Raw genomic sequence first — 19,947 nt, 5'->3', positions numbered from 1 at the left:
GAAGAATAGAAGAGAATGAGAAAGATGAAGGATAGAATAGGCAATAGTAGAGAACACAAGAGGAAGAGGATGTAAGGGAGGGAGAAGGGAAGGGAAGAGGAAGAGGAGGAATTGGAAGAGGAAGGGGAAGAGGAGGGAGAGAGGCGACATCCGTGACTGGTGACGAATGATCCCTTACAGCTCCCCAGAGAGAGAGAGAGAGAGAGAGAGAGAGAGAGATTTACCTAATGCTAATGATTGTGTGTGTGTGTGTGTGTGTGTGTGTGTGTGTGTGTCATTAAAGCGAGTCTGAATGTTGTACTTATTTGCATATTCAAGATGTGTTTGACAGTCAACTTCCGACAAAGCATAAACATTGACACACACACACACACACACACACACACACACACACACACACACACACACACACACACACACACACATACACACCTTTGTATCGTAGTTTAATGACTCAATAAGGGAAATATTTGACCTAGGTTTGGTTAGGTTATGTTTAGTTTGTTTTGGTTGGGTCAGGTTAGGTTTCAAAGATGACGTCAGAATTGCCGTGAGACTCTAACCTAACCACCTTGTTGCCCCTAGTTATGTGAGCAGAGAGGAATTAAGTCTTTATTTTTTATTTTAATGGGATTTTTAAATCTTTGTATACTGAAGTTTCCTCTTAATTGGGCCAGTAAGACGCTCCTAATTGGCTAGTGAAGGACACGAGCCAATAACAACAAAAATGGCCGCCGAATTAGGTTAAGACTCTACCTTAACTAAACACCTTTACTTAGTTAGGAAACAAACATTAACTATGTGTGAGGGAGGATGGTGGTGTGTTGCCCTGGTAATAAGGACGCTGGTGTTGGTGTCCTTGGGGGAGGGGGGGCTACGGCTTGGACCTGAGGACGTCACGCTCTTGCCGCCTGCCTTTTCTCTCATACTGATTGTCTCTCTGTTTTGTCTCACACACACACACACACACACACACACACACACACACACACACACACACACACACACACACACACACACACAGACAAACTAGCAATGAATTTTTGATACCTTTTTTACGACCGCTAGCAAATAATAGCAAGAAAGCGCTCATCAAGCACAACCTCTGCTGCCGCAGACACTGGCCACACCACCTCACCTCCTTCACCCCCGGCAGTAGAGGTGACCGTGGGCGCCCCTGCAGAGACAAGTGTGTAGCGGTTATTGCTAAGTTTCGCCGGGGGGCTGGGGGCTGGGTAAGAAGGTCGCCTGTTTGGTAGCGCAAATAGCTAATCCTCTTCTTGTTTGTGTTTCTTCATGTTAGTTTATGTTAGGTTAGGTTAGGTTAGGTTTAGGTTAGGTTTAGGTTAGGTTATTAGGTTAGGTTAGGTAGTGTGTAGGTTATATTTTGTCAGGGTTGTAGATGAAGGTCGTTAATGTGTTTTTTTAAGCATGTGTGTGTGTGTGTGTGTGTGTGTGTGTGTGTGTGTGTGTGTGTGTGTGTGTGTGTGTGTGTGTCAGCGTTATGCAGCCTATTACGGGCCCGGAGATCATAGACTCACGGTAATAATAAAAACAGATGACTGCAGTAAAACACACGACGACCACACAGCCTTACTTAAGAGACTCTTATGGACACCGGGTGATTTAGCTATTACGTCTAATACGTACACACTTACCATACAACCCCTTAATACACATACAACCCTTAATACACACATACAACCCCTTAATCCATACATACAACCCCTTAATCCATACATACAACCCCTTAATCCATACATACAACCCCTTAATCCATACATACAACCCCTTAATACACACATACAACCCCTTAATACATACATACAACCCCTTAATACACACATACAACCCCTTAATACACAAATACAACCTCCAGTTCAGCAACAAACAACCCCTTAATGGTTATGTGTATATAATTCTAGCACAGTATACTTAGCATATAAATGTGTGCGAGTATAAGAGATGAATGGTCGTTATACGCGGTGGTTCGTTTATGTTAGTTGGCTTTTGTGTCCATTGTTAGGTTTTTAAATGGCTCAGCAGCGTGTTGTGTTGACTGACTGACTGTGTAGTGTGGTGGATGAGTGGATACGGCGTTCATCTGGTGTTCCAAAGGTGGCTGGTTCGATCTCCAGACGCACCCAGAATTACTGAGATGTGGATGAAGGTACACTTGCTATTAGTTTATTTTAATAGGCAATTTTTGATATTTTTTTTTATTTGTCAGGTGATAGGGATTTCAGGAGATATAGTTGTCAAATTCTGCAAGGCTAGTTGATGTAGGTCGCTAGTAAGTGCTATTAACTTCTTTAAATAGCGATTCTTTGCTAGTTTTTATTGTTAAGTTGTGTGGAGATAAATTTAGCGGTAATTACTGTGCTAAATTTCACCAAAGCGCCACGAGATGCTGGTCGCTACAGTAGCTCGTTCAGCGAATTTTGCTCGAAATTCCTTGTAGCTGAAACCAAGTACAGTATATACAATGTAGCGGATGTTGCTAACTTTGTGGCCCCGCTGTTTAGCATATTTTCGCTTGATATTTGTTTGATTTACTCTTTTGTTTTTCTTCTTGTGTCTTGCTTTTATTTAGGTGTTTCTTTTATTCGCTTATTCCCTCATTCGTTTTTTTCGTTTTTGCTTTCGACTCATTTCTATTCTTTTTTCTCCTCGTTTTATTTTCTCTCTTCCTTTCTTTTTCCACTTTCTTTCTTTCGTCTCCTTTTATCCTTCATTCTTTCCTCTATTATTATTATTATTCCTCCTCTTCCTCTCTACGCTATCCTTCCTACCCATCCCATCCATCACACACGTAAACAAACGAACAAATATTCACGTTACAGCTTGTTAACACACACACACACACACACACACACACACACACACACACACACACACACGTTACGTAGCATAATAAAACACGACACACAACATATTGCAATAGACTAAAACAAACAAAAACACCCTATCTGCTTTGATGTTTTCAGTAGCATAAAAACACATAAATACGTAAAAAAAAAAAAAACACTTTGCAACACAAACATCCAAATAGACGCAGGGAAATATTGCAACACAATTTAAGCACTACTGTAACTATTTCAACACATTACATCACATAGAAGACAAAAAACACACCCATATAAAAAAACACCCACCCAGTCACCTATAACATCATGTTGCGTCACACCTAAACACACACACACACCCACACACACACACACACACACCTGTATTGCAACATACTGTATGAGGCTTGACGAAATTACCTGTGTGCTGCTCCGGAAATACAGGTGAGGGATTTGATATTAGCCTGAGTAAATTGGTTATGGTAAAAAACACCCGTCCAGGAATGAGAGTCTGTGTGTTTGGTGGAGTTATATATATATGTGTGAGCAATATTCTTTCTTTCTTTCTTTCTTTCTATTCTCTTCTCTCTTCTCTTCCTCCATTTGCTCTCTTCTCTTCCCTCTCTCTTCTCTCCACTGTTTCTCTCGACGATGGAAGTGGTCAATGAATTATAACCATTAAACTTCACTCCCGTATTCCACCCCACAAATATATGTTGTGATTGATGCTGAATATTAAGGCTGTGGAACCTCAGTGAATTTCCATGACTTGATAAAGGCTAACTGGAAACCCTGAAAGCAACAGCTGCGGGCTATCTAAAAGACGTAATGGCCCTGAAAGTATAGTTGCGGCAAGCGATCTGAAAGCATAGTTGCAGGAAACAATCTGAAGGCACATCTGCAGATAATATGAGTGATCAATAACACACCTGTAGGTTACCTGAGTGACCTGAAAACACCACCGTCAGCTACAGGCTACCTGAAGGTATGATATCATCTGCTGAAGGCTGCCTGAAGTCTCAGCGACAGGTCACATGGAGACACCAAAAGCGCTACTGCAGTCTGCTTAAAGGCACTGGAAGCATTGCTGTGTTCCCTGAAGGCACTGCGGCACTATCCAGCATATATACCTGTCGTGGCCTGCAGCACACCTGTCAATATTGCTGTGGTTATGAGCGTACACCTAAGGGGCTGGACCCGTTCGTCTCCAGTCCCAAGACGAGGGTTTTATGAGCTCTCTGTGTGTGTGTGTGTGTGTGTGTGTGTGTGTGTGTGTGTGTGTATGTGTGTGTGTGTGTATGTGTGTGTGTGTGTTTTGTCGTAGAAAAATACTATAAATTTAGGAGAAGTACAAGTATTTGCATTAAAATATATAGGTGAAAGGTCAAATTAATGTGAAAAGTTGATGTGAGAATAATATAGTATGCCCTTGGGAAGAAAATGAGAATCGGTTTTACTTTGGAAGAGAAAATGGGAAGAGGGTGTTGACAGTCTTGTTTTAGGAGCAACTTAACAAACTTTCCAACTTCATCAATTAAAGTTTGGCATTTTAATTTGTAGTTCAAGGGCATCTAACTTTCTCAGTAGTGTTGCAGAAAAAAGATAAGAGAGAGAGAGAGAGAGAGAGAGAGAGGTAAACCAAAGTAGTAAAGACAGAGCGATAAAACTGATAGCTAGATGAGGATGTATTGAATTACCCAACCTAACCTAACCTAACCTAGCCTAAAAGAAGGAAAATGATTATAAAGAATTGACAAGAAAAACTAACAGAAAAGCTCAAGTCTAAACCAATTTCCTCCCGTTTGTGTGTTTACCAAAAGAAAAAATGGTGGACCCTTTTTCCCTATTCTCTTTAATTGTTAGCAAATACTTGTCTTGGGTCGTGATTGCTTTCTTGATGACATCTTGGCCTACATAGGTATGTCCTCTCTTAGCTTATGTTTATATAAAACCCCAAAACAAGTGAGCAAAATCCATTACACACACACACACACACACACACACACACACACACACACACACACACACATATATATATATATATATATATATATATATATATATATATATATATATATATATATATACATATACATACATACATACATATATACATATATGTTGCATACACAAAGATATCTTCATGGCATTTAACATTCTCTCTCTCTCTCTCTCTCTCTAATAATACAATTGCTAACACATCTCCCTGCAGAAGTAATTTCCAAGAGTTGGTGCGTCTTAATCAGATGTTAAATTAACTGAGTAACCATTCCATATCCCGGCGCTGGTTCATGGCTTGGTGAAACTTTATAATGAAACTTTGCAGAGGGAAAGATTCGAGAAGTGATTTACGAGATGCTAATGGCGTCTTAAACCTCGGGACTGGGTGGCGTAGTTGGTGGCAGCAGGGGAATCTGACTGGCTTAGTAATTGGTGGCAGCGGTGGGACTTTTCTTTTTTTACCAATGGCGTAGCTGTTGGCAACACTGGAATTTGGGTATAGATGATGTTGTCAATGTTGAAATTTGTTGTTGTTGTTGCTGTCAGTCTCCAGATTTGACCAATACTAATTTAATACGTGATTCATTATGGTAGGTGTCGATCATTATAGTCTGGGTGTATTTATGGCTCATTATGATGGTATTATACCCGTAAAGGTGGATCACTATGGTGGATAATATTCACATGGATCATCACAGTGACATATTGAAATACAAATATTTCTTTGTAAATTATACTAAAAAAAACAACTCAGACATGATAGAATTTTGACAACTGCATGACGATAGATATTATTAATTAAAGTAGATCATGATGGATTATATTAATACTATAGGAGGATTATGGTGGATTAGAGCATTACAAGTTGGGGGAGTGAATCATTATTGTGGGATTACATACTGGGATTTACCTGCCTGAAGTAAATGGGTGATTTTACCAACATTTATTAACACAATATCGCTTACATACGATTCAATGGATCTTTTTCGGCCGGTGCAAATTGGACACACTATCCCTCCAGTGAACCCTTACGTGGGGAGAGTGTTGTTTGGCCCCTATCATAATTACCAGCCTCACTATTGTTGCAAAATATGTATATATATGTATGTGTGTATAAGGAAGTGGGGGGGAATGGTGGTTGGCTTCAGATGGAGACTCGTTTGGAATCAGTTCATATCGAAGGGATTGGTTCCAGATCTCGTGTGTGTGTGTGTGTGTGTCTGTGTGTGTGTGTGTGTGTATGGGTAATAAAAAGAGCCAAACGGGATGAATTTATTATCGGTATGTCCCTTGAATGTGTTACGACAGTTTCCTAAATGTAATGTGTGTGTGTATCTCAAGTGTGTGTCTAGGGCGTGGGTGTCTTGTCAGCGTTCCTGGAATTGAAGTATAGGAGGAGAGAGAGAGAGAGAGAGAGAGAGAGAGAGAGAGAGAGAGAGAGAGAGAGAGAGAGAGAGAGAGAGAGAGAGAGAGAAAATTTAAAAAAAGAGAAAAAATAATTTAATAAGAGAAATTAAAGAGAAAGAAAAAGAAAAGTTAAATAGAGAGAGAGAAAAATTAAAGATAGAGAGGCAGAGATTAATTAGATTTTCCCTCTGATTGGTATACCGTATTAGGTCAGGTCATGTAATTCTTGAAAGGAAATTAATTCTGTCTGCCGATTTGACATTTGGTTTTGACAAATGATTTTTTTTTCGGGTAAATAAAAAAAATATGATGTATTGTAATATATCAAAATACAATATAAAATTAACTAAAATACACGAGATTAACGCAAGGTTCATCAGAATTTAGCATAATACATGAAAATACATTAAACTATAACGGAATACATCCAAATACATCACAGAACTTTAGAATATACCAAAATACACAAGCATACATCACCAGTATACAACGCCAAAGTACATTAGTATACATTATTAAAATACAACACTAAAATACACCAACATACACCAGAAAACATGAAAACGCTTCACCACAAACTTGCCTGTGGCTCAGGTAAATGGGGTTGAATTCCTGACTAATTTCGGCACAGAAGTCAAAGTTTGTGGCCACCCAGGTAACTTTGTTACTGGCTGGACGGCAAACACGAAGACCTGGAGAGAGAGAGAGAGAGAGAGAGAGAGAGAGAGAGAGAGAGAGAGAGACGAAGAAGTGACGGCAGTGGATGTGAAGTCCCTGTGTTTAGTTATTGTTGTCACGTGTGTGTGTGTGTGTGTGTGTGTGTGTGTGTGTGTGTGTGTGTGTGTGTGTGTGTGTGTGTTTGTGTGTGTGTGATTTGGTGGTGTAATAATGGTCAGCATGCTCGTCTGGTAAGCGAGCGGAGCCGGGTTCGATCCCCGGGCAGGGTGAAATTATGGGCAAGTGTCTTTAAGCCATTTGTCTCTGTCTACCCAGCAGTAATTGGGAACCTGGATGTTAATCGATTTGCGGATCGTGTTCCAGGGTAATGGTGAGCCAGTGCAGTTGGCGAATTGTCCGGTCTTCTTGGACTATTCCTTGACACTGAATCATGCAGCTCGTTAACTCAGGGTGTGTTGTTGTAAGGTTGGTTCTACACCTTAAATAAATTTACGCCTAGGTGGTCCTTGGGCCGGCCAAACTCGTTACACGAGGGGCAACCATAATTATTATTATTATTATTATTATTATTATTATTATTATTATTATTATTATTATTATTATTATTATTATTATTATTATTATTATTATTATTATTATTATTAACCTGTCACGTAAAAAACACTACAGTATTACCTGCTAAATAAACTATATAAAAAAATTATCTCACTAATGAATAAAGTCATAATTTTTATATAAAGTAATTAATTTGTTCAGTTTTTGTTTTGATTTTTTTTCATCGTTAGTGATAGTCAAATGAGTGACACATCAGCTGGGCCCGACGCCATGTTTGTTTACACTTGTTGGTGAACGTCAGCAACCAATCAAGTCCTGCATAACTAATACAACTTAACTAATCCGATCTAACTCATCAAACCAAGCTAATCCAACCTAACTAATCAAACCTAACACATCTACCATAACTAGCCAAACTTATTAAACCTTACTGTCTTTGATTATTTGTTTGTTGCTTAGTTTGGTTGTTTAAGTAAGCGTAAAAAAACAAATTAATAAACAACGGCGTTTGGGGTGTTTGGTCCTTGAAAAATTGGGTCTCAAACCTAACCCAACCTAACCTCACCTCACCTTACCTCACCCCACCTCACCCAACCCCACCCCAGCACCCCACCCCACCCCACTCCCACTCCCACCCCACCCCACCCCACTCCAACCCACCTCACCACACCTCACCCAACCCAACCTCACCACACCCCCACCCCCACCACCCAACCCACCTCACCACACCCACCCCACCTCACCCAACCCACCACCACACCCCACCTCACCAACCCAACCTCACTCACACCTCATTCTCACCTCACTCCACCTGGCCTCACCCCACTCCCACCTCACTCAACCCAACCTCACCCCACCCCACCTAACCTAACCTAATATTCACTGAGACTTTTCATAATTATTACAATCCACTTAATTCACCTTTTCTTTCGTTTATTGTTACTGAGAGGAAGAAGGAGCGAGCAAGTCTGTTTTAATTTAAGGTTTGTTTATACTTCTGGGGGACGTTTTTAAAAGCAGAGAATGCAAATGAAGGAAGCGGTAATGAAAAATAAATAAAAGGAATTGAAGGAATTATATCTAGAACGTTTATAGTGTGTGTGTGTGTGTGTGTGTGTGTGTGTGTGTGTGTGTGTGTGTGTGTGTGTGTGTGTGTGTGTGTGTGATATTTAATCATGACAAAGTGTATATCCATACATGTATGTGTGTCGCAGTATGTGTGTGCTTGTGTGTATCGGGACATTTATGTATGTATATGTGTAACTATACGACGAATGTGTGTGTGTGTGTGTGTGTGTAAAACATATATGTACGCGTGTTCTTTTTTGTATATAGATATGTATGTATACTTCAGTTACTAGGTATGTATGTGAACTGTGTGTGTGTGTGTGTGTGTGTGTGTGTGTGTGGGTGTCGTGGTGAGATGTTGATGCTGAGACTGAGAGTGCTTACTGCAGTGTTGCTTTTAGCTGGGGGGAGGGAGGGGGAGGGAAGGGAGGGAGGGGTAAAAAACACAGAGGACGTGGGGGGGTATACACACACACACACACACACACACACACACACACACACACACACATACACACACACATTGCAGAGGCAGAGAGAGGGAGAAAGAGACAGATAAAGAGATGTGTTGAACAAGAGAGAGAGAGAGAGAGAGAGAGTGAGTTCATCCTTTGCCTTTTATACTTTTTAGCTCCCCGGCTCTCTGTCACTAAAGGTTAGGAGTCAGGTGAGGGGTGCCCATATGAACACACACACTCACACCCGTTCAAGGCGATATATCTCACCCAAAGGAGAAGATAGTTCCCACGGCTTAGGGTCCCCACGCACTTCTACAGAGTTGTCACGCCCTTCTATAAGTCCCCCACGCCCTTCTACAAAGTTCCCGCGCCCTTCTACAGAGTTCCTCACGCCCTTCTACAAAGTTCCTCACGCCCTTCTACAGAGTTCCTCACGCCCTTCTACAAAGTTCCCACGCCCTTCTACAGAGTTCCTCACGCCCTTCTACAGAGTTCCTCACGCCCTTCTTTAAGTCCCCCACGCTCTTCTACAAAGTTCCCACGCCTGGCGATAAAGTTCCCACGCTCAGCTGTAGGTTCCCACGCTGTGCTGCTCAGTTCCTACTTGGAGAGATGAAAATGTTAGGTTAAGTTAGGTTAATGTTAGGTTAGGTTAGGTTAATGTTAGGTTAGATTTGGGTAGATCAAGTTAGGTTAAGAATAGGTTAAGGTAGGATAAGTTAGGATTAGCTAATATAGGTTAAATATGAGTTAGATTAGATTAGCCAGACCCGGATTATCTCGTGGAGGTGTTAATATATAGACCAGGTTAATTGTCTCTCACTCTTCCTCTGTTGTTTATATTGTTTTGTCGTGTTTATTTTCTTCTCCTTGTTTATCGGTTTCTTTTAATTTCCCGCTGTTTTTGTTTCTTATTTCTCCCACCTGTTCCTTCTATGCATTCCTTCATTACTTATTTTCTCTCACCGGTTCATTCTATTCCTTCCTTCATTCCTTATGTTCGGTCTCCAGGTGTGTTTACCGTCAATTAAAATAGCCCAGGTAAATCTGACGTCACTGCTCTGCATCACATTGTTTATCTCACCTGTAATTAAATATCTGTGTGCGTGTGTGTGTGTGTGTGTGTGTGTGTGTGTGTGTGTGTGTGAAATGTAATCCTAACCTAACCTAATGAAACCACCGATCTTCATCTCGTAAAACGAAGCAAAGAGATGTTTAGGTAGGTAGGTAGGTAGGTAGGTAGGTAGGTAGGTAGGTAAGTAAGTAGGTAGGTTAGTAGGTAGGTAAGTAGGTAGGTAGGTAGGTAGGTCACAGCACTCAGGTACTCACTGTGGGTTCCCGCGGCCTCCTGTAGGACTTGCAGGATGAAGGCGGCCTGTATTTTTCATTTAACCTGACCTACTTTAACCTAACCTAACGTCTTCCTCCTCCTCCTCCTCCTCCTCCTGCTCCTTCCCACGCCCTTCTTCCTCCTTCCCACGCCCGTTCCTTCACCTTCCCACGCCCCTTCCACGCCCTTTCACTTATCAAACGACATTCAAACAGGAGGGAAGGGGAGATTTACCAAGTTGGGCACGCACAATATTATCTTAAATCAGCAATGGCAGCTTATCATAGATATATATACTTCTTTCAAAACATCTTACGCACGAGATGAAAAATTCTCTTTCAAACCCCAAAAAGTTTTAAAAAAAAATTGTCTTCCCAAGTACCAGGGTGAGTAAATATCATTGGGTCAGCTGTAGTAGAATTTTTAAGACCATTTTTGTTGAGATGTTTTTGTCTGCGCCGGTACACGGGATTACTGCCATTGAGCCATTTTGTTTGGAGTATGTAGACATTTGAAAAAGGCTTTGTCCGGAGTCTGTCTTTGTAGTTATAGTGAGACCTTGTAATTTTTGGGGTAATTTTTTATCTTTTGAAAGGATTTGGTTTAAGAGTTTTATACGTATTAGGGTAATTTAAAACAGCTTTCGTGTTTTTTTTTATTTGACGTTTTATTTGTATTTTTAAAGAGTTTTGTTCGTGATTTTTGGTTTATATGAATTTTTTAATCCTTGGAGAAAATTTTAATAAGAAAAATGTGAGGTTAATACTTATGATAATTGGTTTAGAATTTACAGACAAGGTTTTTAATACGACGTTTGTACTGACCACGAGAATAAAAGTTTAGGTTTGGTTAGGTTAGGTTAGTTTAGGTTAGGTTAGGTTAGTTTAGGTTAGGTTAGGTTAGGTTAGTTTAGGTTAGGTTAGGTTAGGTTAGGTTAGGTTAGATGGTGGTTGTGGAGTGAATTGGTCTACAGAAGGTGTTAATAAGGTTGAAGACTGATGATAGTGGGGGTCAACTGATGGGCGGATGGTGGTGGTATGAACTGATGGGCGGATGGTGGTGGTATGAACTGATGGGCTGATGATAACAGTACTCAGAACAGGTGGGCGGTTGGTGAAGCAGGTAAGCTAACCAATTCATTAACCTGTGGAGGCTGATGAGGAGCGCCAGGTAAGGTCGATTAATCAGGCGAGATTTAAAAAGCAGGTGTACAGTAAGACAGGTGAGGCTAATGAGAAGTGTAGTGACGCAGCCATCCAGGTGTGTGGTGATGGAGGGAGAGTGAGATGGAGGGTGGACAGGGAGGGATAAAGGGAGAAATGGGGAGAGAGGGAGAGATGGAGGGAGAGAAAGGAACGTGAGGGTTTTGTGGTGGTGTAGTTCTCGCACTCTTAAATTTCTCTCCTCCTCTCTCTCTCTCTCTCTCTCTCTCTCTCTCCCTCTCTCCCTCTCCCTCTCCCTCTCCCTCTCCCTCTCTCTCCCTCTTTCCCTCTCTCCCTCTCTCTCTCCCTCCCTCTCTCCCTCTCTCCCTCCAGGCGACGTGTGTGAACTCATAATACTAGGCAGTAGGTATAGTGGTCTTTTCATCTGTGTTATAAAGTAGTTTGTGATATATATATAATAGATGTTATAGCGATATATGAGGTAAACGTTACGGTGGTGATAAATGTTATAGCGATATATATATAGTGTACCCTGTTGCCTCCTTGTCTCACCTGTCTTATATCGTCAGGGTTTTGGTCGGTTGTGGAACGGAACGGTGTGAACGTGACTGGTGGTTCATGGTGGTATTGACCTGACCTAGACTGACCTTTCATAACTCAGAACCTAACCTAACCTAACCTAACCTCCCAGCTCGATGCATCCTAGGCGTCAAAATGGCAAAAACGATGGTGAAAAATTTGATATATTTTTATTGAGAGAAAATGCGAGTGATCTGTGACAGGGTATACGCTTTTATTTATTTATTTTTCCTTTTTTTTTCTTTTGTTATTGTTGTGACGGATGATACCTCGTATATTTCTGGGTCTATTGTTTTTTTTTTTATTGAACGGGGAAGCTTAGTGGTGAGAGAAGAGAGTCATTAGAGCGATCACCGTAGACTATAACAGACGAAAATACATTTGTGTTGTGGTAGAGGGAATTTTTTTTTTTTAAGTGGTTCATTAACTAACATACGGACTCCCAGGTTAATTACTGTATTATCCTCGGGTAAGATACGTGGTTAATTCCCATGTAGTTACCAGTTACCAAAATATATCTGGGGAAAAAAAACGAGACATGGTTGGTGTTATGAGTTTTAAAGCGTGTCGGGCAAGATTTTCATGGTGGTAATAATTCAAAGCTGGTCGGGTGGAAAATAAACTGCAGCTGTACGTGGTGGTGTTTGTATTGTGTATGAGGTATGATGCATGTTATGGTGATGATGGTGATGATGGTGATAAGGATGATTCGTATTTGGCATTATTCGTAAGACATATGACCCAATTGAAGTATCGATGTGCGTGAATGAGTGGAAAGCATTATGGTGTGGGATTTATAGGGACGATGATGATGATGATGATGATGATGATAATGATGATGATGATGATGGTGATAATGATAATGATGATGCTGGTTTGCGGATAGTGATAGGGATAAACCAGATACATAGTCATTAATTGTTATGAAAGAGGACTAAACACAACACAACGCAACGCAACACAACACAACACTAATAACACTGAACATATTGCTTGAGTCCCGTTATTCATTGTGTAATTATTGTGAAACTTGTCTCTGGTGTACATGGAGATACCCAGCTGTTTTACACCACCAGACACGACCAACCAACCCTGAGTCATCTGTCAGGGGGAGGTCATGGAAGGTCAGGGAAAGGTCGGGGAAGGTCAGGGAAGGTCAGGGAGGTCAGGGAAGGTCAGGGAAAGGTCGGGGAAGGTCAGGGAAAGTCAAGGGAGGGGGAGGTCATGGAAGGTCAGGGAAAGGTCGGGGAAGGTCAGGGAAGGTCAGGGAAAGGTCGGGGAAGGTCAGGGAAGGTCAGGGAAAGGTCGGGGAAGGTCAGGGAAAGTCAAGGGAGGTCAGGGAAGGTCAGGGAAAGGTCGGGGAAGGTCAGGGAAAGGTCGGGGAAGTCAGGGGAAGGTTGGAAATGGTCAAGAGAGGGTCAGGGGTACTTTGCATTTTATAAAGTGAGTTTGTATATTAATATGAATAGATGATGTATATTTATTTTTTTTTAAATTATGTTTTAGGTGTGAATGTTTTTTTTTGGGGGGGGGAGAGGGGGAGTTTATTGTCTGCTTATGGATTATGTTAATGATATGGGATGTTATTATTATTATTATTATTATTATTATTATTTTTATTATTATTATTTTTATTTTTATTTTTATTTTTATTATTATTATTATTATTGTTATTGTTATTATTATTATTTTTATTATTATTACTATTATTATTGTTATTGTTATTGTTATTGTTATTGTTATTATATTTGTTGTTGTTGTTGTTAAGGAGTAACATCACTAAACAGTAACTTCATTTATGAAAATTAGCAAATATATTTAAGTCAGATATACATAATACACCAATTTGTTTATTAATTTGACCATCTGTTTACATAAACATCACGGCTGTACAGGGTGGTGCAGCTAAAGTGTACCATAGTCATTTGACCTTTTTTTTGTTCTAGTTTTTTTATTTTGTAGTTCCCGGTTGAGGCTAATAACAGGAACTCGACTTTTGGAACAACTAAAAAAAAAATGTTAGTTAACGATCTCCTGGAATAGTTGTTAAAAAGTTCTGGTTAAAATATTAGAATATGTCAAAAAGGTGATTGTAACTACTAGTACTACTATTTCTGCGTCACCCTGTATGATTATAAACTGAAGAGAGAGAGAGAGAGAGAGAGAGAGAGAGAGAGAGAGAGAGAGAGAGTCTAGTTTAATTTATCAGTACAATAACCCTCCTCTCCTGACCTGACTGATGGATGTTGGTTAGGTTAGGTTAGTTATTCATGTATGCTACGCTAATGTGTGTTGTGTGTGTTTTGGTGTTTGTTGAGCTTGTTTGTGCTGTTTGTTTATTATGATTATTTAAATGTAGTTTTTTATTTGTATATTTACCAATGATTAAGCAGTGGTTTTTTTTACCGACTTAATACCTGAATAAACCAGTTTTATATGTATCTCATGATTACATTTACCTGTTCACTTTAACACCTGTACTGACTGTTTGTTTTTCCATCCTCAGGGGAAGGGCTACGGCTACTCCCCTCCATCGGCAGTGTTCGACGATGACCCCGGCATTATGTCTGAAGCGGAGACCTCGTCCACGGGGTTCCGCAGGGGAGGGAAACAGCGAGCCTCCCTCCCTGTTTCCCGCACCCCCTCCACCAAGACCCTCGACAGTAGGAACTTTGGTGAGTACCGTCTGTCTTTCTTTCCTTCTTTCTTTCTTTCTTTTAGGGTTAATGAGACCTAAAACGACATCTACTCACCTGGCTACTGCATTGATTAACACCCAGTCAGGTAAATTAACCCTTCCTCGTCTCCCTCAACCAATCATGAACCAGAATCCTCAGGTTGGTGATTACCCGTGTGTGGTGGGGGGGGGCATTTTCTGAGGTCCATAGGTCAAGATGGGGGTCACTTAGGTCAAGATGGGGGTATGTGATAGAGGAATGTGACCTCACCCCCTTCATTCCTCGTCTCTCTCTTCTCTCACTTCTTCCTCCTCCTCCTCCTCCTCCTCTCCTCCTCCTCCCGCCAGACCAAGCTCAATATACTGTTCGTTATATTGTCATAAAACTTTTGCCCAGAGAAAGTTAGGCCATTGAGAGCTATTTGACCTTTCTTTCCTTCCTTACCTTCCTTCCCTCCTTCTTCCTTCTTCTTTCTTAACATCTTTCTCCATACTTTTATTTTATCCTCTTCCATCTTCCGTTTCTATATTCTTTCCTCCTCTCTTCCTCCTTCCCTCTACTTACTCCTCCCTTCAAGTTTCCTCCCCTCACCCACTCTGTTCCTTTACTCCCCTCCTGTCTTTTAATTTCCCCCTCCCTCCTCCTTTTCCCCCTCATCCTACTCTCCTTCCTCCTCACCCTCCTTTTCCCCTCCCCATCCCTCCCTCCTCCTCCTTCCCCCTCTCCCCACCCTCCACTCCTCCTCTTCCCCTCTCCCCACCCCACCCCTCCCTCCTTCCCTCCCTCAACACAAGGGCAGCACCGTCAGGAACACCTCGTCTTAACCAGCCAATACAGGTAGGAATGTTGTGGTGAGTCGTGGTGCGTGAGGCAGGCCAGGGAGCGTAGTGCTGCGGGCTCCTTTCTTATGGAAACTCATTTTTATATTAGTTTTTATTATTATTATTATTTTTTTAGTTTTAGAGGAAATGATTGGTTTTGGAATTGGTATATTATTATTATTATTATTATTATTATTATTATTATTATTATTATTATTATTATTATTATTATTATTATTATTATTATTATTATTATTATTATTATTATTATTATTATTATTATTATTATTACTCCCACAAGGTTCGGACTAGAGGTAAATTAAACGACCAAATTAAATATTAAAGGCTGAAAAAAAAAAACCGCCCGAAAAGTCTTAGTGATAATTGAAGGGTTAAACCAGGATGATTTTCGGCGAATAAGTTGGATGACTTTGAGAAAAATAATAGGATTAAGAACTGATTAATTTAGGCAAAGTTTTAGAAAATAATTTGTTGAATAGATTAAGCAGAAATTCCGAGAGAAGAAAAAGTTTTTAAAAAGTTTCCAGATATAGGAGATGGAAAAGTTTACACCAAGATGTATATACAAAGTTAGTTTGGTTTCTGTGTATATTTGTGAATTTATATTATGGGGTAGGATTAGGTTTGTGTAATGTGGATGAAGGAAAGTTGTTTATGGTGTGTGTGTGTGTGTGTGTAGTGTGTGTGTGTGTGTGTGTGTGTGTGTGTGTGTGTGTGTGTGTGTGTGTGTGTGTGTGTGTGTGTGTGTGTGTGTGTGTGTGTGTGTTTTACGAGTTACTTATTCTGGGAGTTATGGTCCGTTTGGTACACCTGGCGCCGAGGAGCATTTAATGAGCATTTATTGGAGCATGCTCGATTAATAGGTATTTAAGAAGCATTTATTTGTGTAGGGATATTTAAGGAGCATTAACTGTAGGGATATTTAAGGAACATAAAATATAGGGTTATTTAAGGAACATTAAATGGAGGGTTATTTAAGGAGCATTTATTAGTGTAGGAGCATTATTTAATTTATAGACATTTCAGAACCCATTATTGGAGCATTTCTGGGTAAAGGGAAATTTAGAAGGCAGTCATTTAAACACGTCTCAGTTAAGGAGAAATTTATTGTAGTATTTTTGAGTCTAGGGAAATATACGAGATAATTGTAGAAACAGCGAGTCGTTTAGGGAATATTTTAAGTAGAACCTGTAGCATTTAGTTTAGTTTAGGGAAAAATATATGAAGGATTTATTTGAAGCATTTTTTTGTAGTTTATGGAAAATTTTTGATGTTTTATTAATGTAATGCAGAATTTATTAATATATTTTTGGTTTGGGAAAATGTATGAGGAATTTGTGTATACATTTTCGACCTTAGAGAATTGTATGAAGAATTTATGAATACATTTTCGAGTTTATGGATATGCGTGTGGCATTGATTGAAGTTATTTTGTGTTTAGGAAGATGCTACGACTCTCCTTTGACACAGTGATGAAGGAAATTGAAAGGAAATGGAAGGCCTTTGAGAGACACACACACAGAGACTGAGAGACGGAGAGAGACACCTGGTGGATAGAGAGATCGTGAGACAGCAGGTATAAAAGAGACAAGAGACACACACACACAGGTGGTTTAAAGAGACGGAGAGACAAACAGGTGTAGAGAGTTAGAGAGAGACCAGGTGTAAAGAAAGGGCTTGAGAAGAGAGTATCTCACGCGAAGATGAATGGAAGTGTCACACAAGGGTTTGAATGGCGACACACACACACCTCTCTCTCTCTCCTCTCTCTCTCTCTCTCTCTCTCTCTCTCTCTCTCTCTCTCTCTCTCTCTCTCTCGTTAATAAGAGGTTCTTTTAATCCTAAATTAATTAAGCCTCAACACATAACTGCTCGAGAAGTCCAAAAGCTGAAAGCGACCAAACAAACAAACGTAAACAAAAACAAACAAACAAACACGAGTTCAAACAAAGAATTAAGTCAAAGAAAGATGAAGTCCTAAGTCCAATCATAAACAAACGAACGACGATACAAGTCCACAAGTCCAACTGACCGACAGACATGACCAAAGCTGCACGTCCACAAGTCCCGTAAAAGTCCAACACGACGACTGATTGAAATTGAATGAGTCGGACTTGTTCAGCCTGAATGGATTAAAATGACTGCCAGATGAACCGCCTAATAAGAGGACGTGTGTGTGTGTGTGTGTGTGTGTGTGTGTGTGTGTGTGTGTGTGTGTGTGTGTGTGTGTGTGTGTGTGTGTGTGTGTGTGTGTGTGTGTGTGTGTGTGTGTGTGTGTGTGTGTTGTATGAATAATGAATGGCTGTATGTGTGTGTGTGTGTGTGCTGAAATTTTATTTCCAAAATAGAGAACAATGGCGAGGCGACAGTGAATACAGATTAAACAATATATACACACACACACACACACACACACACACACATGAGGAAGATTGAAGAGAGGGTGAGTGGCAGTGTTGCAAATATCACCAGTGTGTGTGTGTGTGTGTGTGTGTGTGTGTCTACAACTATCCGTGTGTTTGTATGAGTATATTTGTATGTTTATGTATATCTTGTTTACACTCGAGGGTAGCCAACAGCTGGAAAGTAAACAAGGATCCGTTACATCAAAGGGAGTGTAAACAAATCTCGACTAAACTATAGACAAAAATGAATGAATGAAAAAAAAACTGATGTGAAATTTGACCTACACTTGACCTTGACATCTGATGACGTAATTTGACCTTGTTTCTGACCTTTTACCACCTGTCATGACCTTATACATACATACATACATACATACATACATACATACCTACATACATACATACATACATACATACATACTCCTCTGTTCGTCATTTGTTCATATTTTTCCTTTATTATTCATAATTCCTCCTTATCTTTCCTTTCTCCCTTCCTTCTCTCCCTAGCAATAACTCTCCCTAGCCACGTCTCTCCCTAGCCCTTCCCTCTTGGTCTCTTTCTGGTCCTAAAATTCCTTGGTCCCTGAGGCGTCAATTTTCTCGCTCCGCCTCCGAGATATTTCTACTATTATTATGTCTCACGTCCTGCTGAGAGAGAGAGAGAGAGAGAGAGAGAGAGAGAGAGAGAGAGAGAGAGAGAGAGAGGTGTGTGTGTGTGTGTGTGTGTGTGTGTGTGTGTGTGTGTGTGTCTCATCGCTCGGCCCATCTACCTGTACGTCATTTACGGCGCCTCCCTCCTCCTCGTCCTCCTCCTCTGAAGTGCTGTCCACGGCAGAGGTGACCTGAGGCTGCTATATTCCTCCCTCCCTCCCTCCCTCCCTCCGTTCTCTCTCCCTCCCTCTCTCTCCCTCCCTCCGTTCTCTCTCCCTTGTTCCCTCTTTAAGGCATTGTTCCAACTTTACCCCATCGGTGAAGGCGATTTACTTCATCACTCACTTTCACAATTACCAACTTCACAATCTGTCAGTTTTACAATCACCAGCTTCACATCTTCTCGTGTATACAAATTTATTTAACTGATCACTAAAGAACATGATTGTATATCCTCACTTCGTTCCTGTCCTCTTTAAAATAAACTCCTGTACGTCATGATATTTTCTATCCTGGAGAAATAGTTTACCAGGAACGAATTTATTTCCACTCTCCATTTGTATTTCTCTCTTCCTTTAGCGTCTCTATCCTGCCTTTAGCGCCCCTATCCTGCCTGCTTACCGCTCCCCTCTCCCCCTATCCTGCCTGCCTGCCGCTCCCCTCTCCCCCCATCCTGCCTGCCTACCACTCCCCCTCTCCACCATCCTGCCTGCCTGCCGCTCCCCCCTCTTCCCCCTGCTCTCCTTCCTCCATCCTCGTCCTCCTATCCTGCACCCTTGTCCCTCTATCCTGGCCCTCCTTATCTATCCACCCTGCACACACACTGTTATATCCTTGACTCTGAACCAAAATAATGTATATTACTTTATAATTAGTAGTAATGAGTTTTTTATATTATAAAAGCCTCTTGGTGAGCATATTAATGTGTGTGTGTGTGTGTGTGTGTGTGTGTGTGTGTGTGTGTGTGTGTGTGTGTGTGGTATAGATAGATAGATAGATAGATAGAGCAACATCTTGGTAGATAAATGTATAGATAAGTAAGCAGAGAGAGATAACACTAAATATATCTGGTTATTGTCCTCACTATCTCCGGCGTCTGTAGAGATCTCCTAAGCATATCTTATCTGTCTGTCGGTCACCAAAAATATGCAATCTGTCCCACATACCACAGTGTTCAACATAGTGGGATCCGTCCTACATAGTGCTGTCTGTCTGTCTGTCTGTCTGTCTGTCTGTCTGTCTGTCTGTCTTTCTTACATAACACTGTTTTATCTCCCCAAGTTAAA

The 19,947-nt window shown here is 40.7% G+C and overlaps 1 protein-coding gene across 23 annotated transcripts in view; it reads left to right on the top strand.

The window, feature by feature from the left end:
* LOC121875141 overlaps window positions 1–19,947 on the top strand; it is a 317,156-nt gene that overhangs the window by 60,000 nt on the left and 237,209 nt on the right. For all 23 annotated transcript variants that reach the window (XM_042379530.1, XM_042379534.1, XM_042379529.1 and 20 more), the window contains exon 3: window positions 14,592–14,760. In XM_042379530.1, coding sequence (XP_042235464.1) covers window positions 14,592–14,760 — 169 coding nt within the window. The remainder of the gene's footprint in view (window positions 1–14,591; window positions 14,761–19,947) is intronic.

Source organism: Homarus americanus, unplaced genomic scaffold (genome assembly GCF_018991925.1).
Source record: "Homarus americanus isolate GMGI-L3 unplaced genomic scaffold, GMGI_Hamer_2.0 scaffold36970, whole genome shotgun sequence".
NCBI classification, from domain to species: Eukaryota; Metazoa; Arthropoda; class Malacostraca; order Decapoda; family Nephropidae; genus Homarus; species Homarus americanus.
The sequence above is the reverse complement of the archived record's forward strand: the minus strand, read 5'-3'. Positions and strand labels throughout refer to the sequence as shown.